This window comes from Cyprinodon variegatus, unplaced genomic scaffold (assembly GCF_000732505.1).
Source record: "Cyprinodon variegatus isolate N-32 unplaced genomic scaffold, C_variegatus-1.0 Scaffold1596, whole genome shotgun sequence".
In the NCBI taxonomy this organism is placed as follows: domain Eukaryota; kingdom Metazoa; phylum Chordata; class Actinopteri; order Cyprinodontiformes; family Cyprinodontidae; genus Cyprinodon; species Cyprinodon variegatus.
The window spans coordinates 12,266-18,900 of record NW_015152049.1 but is presented as its reverse complement, the minus strand read 5'-3'; the positions used below and the strand labels follow the sequence as shown (position 1 = coordinate 18,900).

At 38.6% G+C, this 6,635-nt stretch overlaps 1 protein-coding gene across 1 annotated transcript in view; it reads right to left on the bottom strand.

Annotated features, from left to right (window-relative positions):
- Positions 1-1,812: 1,812 nt before the first annotated feature.
- abat (4-aminobutyrate aminotransferase) overlaps positions 1,813-6,635 on the bottom strand; it is a 16,650-nt gene continuing 11,827 nt past the window's right edge. The window contains exon 8 of the mRNA XM_015403932.1: positions 1,813-2,526. Coding sequence (XP_015259418.1) covers positions 2,405-2,526 — 122 coding nt within the window. The 3' untranslated portion in view covers positions 1,813-2,404. The remainder of the gene's footprint in view (positions 2,527-6,635) is intronic.

Genomic DNA, 6,635 nt, shown 5'->3' with positions numbered 1-6,635 from the left:
CCGTCCTTCGAATCGGGCAAACAGAAGGACGCATTTTAAGGCCGCATAACGAGGACTCTTGGAATCCGACCAGACCAGAATCCGGTCTTCTAAGGACGCGTCCTAGGTTTTCGAACAGAGCAATGGATGCCTCCAGTAAAGCACATTCACATGAAAATTACTCTGAATTAAAAACATTTATCAAACAGTATTTAATAATTTCATATTTAAATTACTTTCAGAAGTTTGAATTCTGAATATGAGCGGACTTTCCCTTTAAAAGCTTATGTTTTAATAAATTGGGATGATGGTGACATTGTGATGTTTGTTTTTTTTATCTAGAGGTTTGATTTTGATCTATGCTGCTCAGTCTGCCGGCTGCACTTGGTGCAAAAAATGATGATCAGGCTCAAAAAGGACCGAGCAAACCATGAAGAACGCTTGCTTTACTCTAACATTAACATGTTTGTTTTTTTATTTTATACTAATAGAACTTGACATCGCTCCTTTAAATATTTATTTTTCTGAGGTCCAAAAAAAACATCCACAAGAACACAAGTGTTTATTAAAATTATCTTTATTTGTCACAGTACATGGACAGAAGGGTTTATAGACCACAGTTATTAGAAACATCAAAAATAATACATCAATACTTCAGATCACATGTAGTCAGTTTTCTGGTTTAAGAGGAGGTTATTATAGAGACAGTTTAAAGCTGCTGTGGTCACCACCACCATGCTGCACATCAGCCAGTAAACATGTGACCCAAACCGACCCTGTGGATATAAGACGCTACATTAAGACTCAATGTTATCAAACATACTAATGTTTATAACTATATATCCTTTTCATTTACAGCGGGAGATAAGATTCATTGTAGTTACGCTTTAAATGAAGCTGCTCACATTCCTCACAGAGCTCCTTTAAACATTCAGGGACGGATCGTCTGATCTTCTACAGGAAACCTGTCCGACTGACCCAAACATTTGTTTTCATTCATGCTGAGGCCATGTTGGACGGAGCCGGCTGTGAAGGCGTCTCTGCAGAGCAGACATTTCCATGGGGATTCGCTCCAGGATGCCTCTAGTGGTCACCGGAGGAAAAACCCCTGAAGCAGACTTTAAAAGTGGAGCGATCCTCCATCATCTCAGCTACAGATGTCGCTCCTTCTCCTGCCTTTATCATGGTTCAGATTTACCCAGCATGCATTTCTGTGGACACATACATTTCACCCCAGGGCCTCCTCCCAGTGAACTTAAACAATTAAACCAATGGATCGAAACAAAAAAACAAACAAAATCTTTAAACAAGGCAGGTTAGCGCTCATAAATGTTTCCGTTTTAATGCATTTAGAGTTTTAATCTGGATTATGGGATTAGTGTTAAGGAAACATTATGAAGGAGACCTAAATTCAAACAGGCGTTAAAGAATAATCCTTTCGGATGCTTTCGCTGCAGGTTCCCTGCAGCTGATTGGCTCTCAGCCCAGAGGGCAGAAACTGTTTGAGGACATTTGATCTTTGACTCTGTCACAGTGTGGTTAGGATTCAGGTTTCCTGGGATGAACAAAGTCCTTCCCAGTAAGACCAACGGACCGTTGGCATCAGTAAACCACACGCGGGCGTGGAGTTTGGTTCTTACCGTTTGCATTCAGGATCGGATTTCGCCGTCATCCGTGAGGCAGGGATCATTGGATGGATCAGTTTTCATCTGTTAGGATTCCTTCATGCTTGGGATGGGGGGGGGGGCATTATTATCATGCATCTACAGCCGGGAAAACGTTACTGGATCCAACATTTTACCTTCATCTATCGGACCCATGCAGACTAAGAACAGACTCTGCTCTGTTTCCTGGTTTAAGACCAGAGTCAGAACCGTCACAGAACCAAAAACAGGACGATCAAGGTTGCCGGGCAAAATCCGGCCCCTCAGGGCGAGATATGGGGCCCTCAGGGGCCAGAAAACATTGCTTTTAATTAACGGGACTGAAGTCCTAACAGTAGAGCAGAGTTAAGAATGTGAAACTATCATTAAAGGCCTGATGAGGCCAAAGTGGGCGAATAGAAAGACGGCGGATCTAGTTCATGTAGATCTGCTTCTTTAGCGAGAACGTGTCCATGTGCTGCTGGTGTTTACTGACAGTCTGGTCCGACTCTGGGGAACAACATCCATCCAGCTGAACAAGGTCAGTCGATGTAGTTCTACGGAGCATCTTCTGCTTGAAAATGGCTCCTCTGGCACAAAGTCTGGACGACGTAGTGAGAAAAAAGACGTTAAAGAAGCTCTAGAGTCCAAAGAAAGTTCCAGTTTTAAATGTGTTTGCAGGAGATGTGTTCATTGTGCTTCTGGTGACGGCCTGATTCCCTCCCTCCCTCCATTTTATTGGGTCCTATGTAGATCCAGTCAGGTTCCGCTGGGACGGAGATCTATTTGTTCAGAGCCAGGATGTCGTTGAAGATGTTGAGGAAGATGTGGACGTGGTACTCCTTAAAGACGAGCGCAGGACGGAAACGGATGGACACGTCTCCGCATCCTCCCAGAAGGACGCCTGCCAAAGACAGAGAGGTTACTGTGGATCATCCTCTCACTGTGAAACCAACAGGGACGTACATTCCTAATCTACGGCTGCAAACGTTTATATCACCAAACGATTTTAAGAGTTTAAACCAAGTAAAGCGGAAAGTTTGCCACTTGAGTTCTGGATGGGCTAAGTCTGAGTTGGATACTGTTTCAGCGCATCAGCAATAATAAAGGGAGTTTTTCCTCTCCACTGTCGCTACAAGCATGCTTAGTGTGAGGGATTGCTGAAGAGTCAATGAGTCGATTCAATCAGCTGGAGGTTTCTTCCTGTTCAAAGGGAGTTTTTCCTCTCCACTGTCGCTACAAGCATGCTTAGTGTGAGGGATTGCTGAAGATTGCTTTGTAAATTTTTAAATGTGAACATTTGAGGGGGTTTTTTTGTTGATAAATGTTGGTTGCTATAGTTTAGATTAATATATTTACAGCTTGCCTTTTACCTTAATGATTGATGTTCTTATTTTATTTTTTACCTTATCAGATTTGTAAGGCTGATTGCAATAATCATAAAGAATTTTTTATTATGGCTGAATCAAGTTAAGTTTCCCACGGTTGAAATTCTAAAAAGACCAAAAAAAAAAATCTCCTTTTAAGAAACCTTTGCAATCTGATTGATATTATATATGAATAATATTTAATATTAATCAGTCAAAAATGAATGAAATGGCTGAATAATCCTATACTGCTGTATCTCTAACACAATACTGGAAACGTTTTATGTTTTGATTCATAATTTAAAGCTTAAAACAAAAACAAAAAGCTGATTATGTATGCTTGAATTTTTAGGAATGTAGTTTAGTTTTAGGAAATATGAGCACCACATAAGTTTTTAAAATTTAAACTTGCTTTATACTTCGCTAATTTTCTTTTGTTTGGGTGTTCACTGATTCACATTCCTTTCTTAATTTTTTATTTTTTTACAGAAGGTTTGAACTTTCATGGCTCTGGACAGATGGATGTAGCTGAAACATTTTAATATTATAACTATTCATCTTATTAAAATAAAACCGAAGAAAACAACAAAGAAAAGGAATGAAATGAAAAACAGGATACGAAAACAAATACTTTGCATATTTTCTGCTTCCTCCCAAATTGCATTAATTTATTTGTAATTAAACTAAATATCAGCTCAGCAAAGAAGAATGTGCTTAGAATTTTTTTTTCGAATAACCAAATTGCTAAAAAAGCCACAAATATTTAGTGTTGGGATCCAAACCTTTAGTGGTTTTAGAGGTCAGAGAAATGACATCCAGTCCAAACCTGTGAATAAAATAAATAAAACATCTGCCAACAATTTAATCTTATTTTCTATATTTCTAATTTTCTACTTCAATGTGACTCATTAGTTACAGTTCATATGTGTTCTGAGCCACATGCAGTGAAAGCAGCAGTTTTATAATAAACTGGGATGGTTTATGGTCTATGCATCTGCTGGGTCTGCTTGTTCACAGTAAGAATAAATGCTTGAGGAGTTCCAGTTTATTTCATGATCAAAAACTGTAAATATAATGACATCTGGTGACAATTTTAGAACATTACATTGAGGTTCATTAAAAGGAAGCGTGATGCACAGAGCCTGGTTACAGAAGTAGATAATATGCAGCTCAGAAAAAAAAATGGTGGCTTACAGATGACAAAAAACACTGAAGATATCTGCAAGATTACATGAAAAATCATTTAAAAACACGTTTGGAAACGAGCGTGACCATAGAAAGTCTTTTCTTTTATACATATTAATTAGTTTTATACATTTACATTATGACATTTATTATAAACAAATAAAGTAAGCCTTTTTTAAAGCATAGTGCATTGAAAATTGCGTCACAAAAGTGGAGTAAATGCTAAAAACAAACCGACTCTAATGTGTTTCGTCCTGCACTTCCTGTGAGTAACTAAGCAGGAAAATGCTGCTTCACTTTGACAGTCTTCAACTTAAAACATCCACTTTTTTTCTTTCTTTCTTTGTAACTTCCTGTAATTCAAGTTAAGCTCGACTGTGAACCTGTGCAAAGTGTAAATGTGCCTCTGTTGATGTAACACTTCCTGACTGCAAAAGCTAATGGCTTATTTCAGAGGCAGTCATTGGTGCAAATCGTCCAACACCCACTGAGTGAATAACAGCGCCTTCAAAATCTATTCTTAAAAATCTATTTTTAGATGTTGTAAAACAAGTCTCAGTTTAGTTTAACTTAAATTTATGAAGAATAAAACAGTTTAATGTATCTATAAACTGAAAGCAAAACAATACATTTTTTCTTTCTTAAGAGGATTTACTAATACAAATCTGCAAAGTGTGGCATGCATTTGATACAGAAGAGGATTAGGGCCACTGAAAAAAAAAAAGAAAGTTGAATGATTCTTTTATTTTATTTCATTTTAATATGCCAAACGTCAGAATTCTGACTTTAATCTCAAAATTCTGACTTTAATCTCAGAATTCTGACTTTAATCTCAGAATTCTGACTTTTTTCTCATAATTCTAAATTTAATCTCAGAATTCTGATTTTTTTCTCATAATTCTAAATTTAATCTCAGAATTCTGATTTTTTTTTCTTTAAAAAAATGGAATTCTGAGACTTTTTTTCCATATTAAACTGAAACAATATTTAACTTAATTTTATTCTTTCAGTGGCCCTAATCCTCTTCCGTAATAATAATAATAATAATAATTTATGTACTCCATAATGCATGCTCCAGACAGCAAAATTGTCGTTGTATCATCAAATTGTGGCGGTTATTTTCTTTCACAGGGACAGTTTTTGTTTTTCTATGTGGTGAAATGAAAAAAGTGAAACCATGTGCAATTTTTTTTTCCATTCAGTTATTCACAAACACAAGTTTAAATACTTTTCAAAGTCCTGCAGGACCGTTTCCAACCACTACACAGAGAAGTCGATGGCATTTTAAATGCAAAATCAACATTGCAGCTTCAGTGGGAGTTTTTCACTATTCCTGAATCAGTCGTACGATCAGAGCAACAGCCTACCAAAAGCTCCTGGATCTGCTCATCGTTTTAGCAGGTTTGCCACTTTGAGGATTGTTGAAATAGCCTTTGCCTTCTGCAAAGTCTTGCAGGAAAAAGCTAGCCAGGCGGTTGGTGTGTGGGGGTATTGCTCCGGTTTTGAAGGAGCCTTGCAGGTCCATGTCGATGCAGAAAACCCCTGATAGCAGCCGGTTCTTGTATCGGTCAAAGACATCCTGCACTGAAGAGCCGCCGCTGTTCATCCACAGAGGGAAGAGGCTGGTGGAGCTAGACTTGGATGGAAGGGACTGGTAATGGTGCAGCTCCAGGTGGCAGAACAGCCTATCAGAGCAGAGGAAAAGTCAGCTCAAATGTTTGGAAATAAACACACATTATAACTGCATCATAGGTTGTTTACTGTCTATCTCTAAAATAAAACTAAATGTGCAGATAAGCACCAATTTGGTCATTTTTCTTTCCATCCTTTAATGGCTAAAATCTACTGAGATCCAGAGCTGCTAGCAGAAGCAGCCTTTGTCAGTGGGATGTATGCAGACATGTCCGAACACAACTATAGGCTATAACCTTAGGAAGGGGATTATTTACCGAGCAGATACATGCTGGGAAAAGTTTCTGGAAGCCTGGCGGAGAATACGCTGCAGAATCTTCAGAATCTGCTCTCGCATCCAGCCCACATCCTCCTGCACATCTGGAAGCCACTCCAGAAGCCTGTAGAGAGAAGAGCTCATTATTATCCAGTCATGGAACGCTGGCTTTTACAGCGGATAGGAGAGTCGTTCTTTAAAGGTGAGCTTCAGAGACAGTCGCCATGCCTCATGGTCTGCAGACAGGCTCAGCTGGGTGTCTCAGTCCAAGGTGATCTCAGTAATAGACCTGAGTCTAAATCTGGGCTAAATTAAACCAGCTAGTCTTGTTTCTACAGATTCTGTCTCCAGAAGAAAAATCAGCTCAAATGTTCATTTTTAAAATGTGTCCAAAGTTCACCTGTAGCGTCACGTTCATTGAGCAGAGAGACAGGAAGTGATGAATCACTGAATAAAAGCTGATGGGAACCGTGTTCAGTTTAAAGAATAAAGTAACGATACGGTAGATCACCA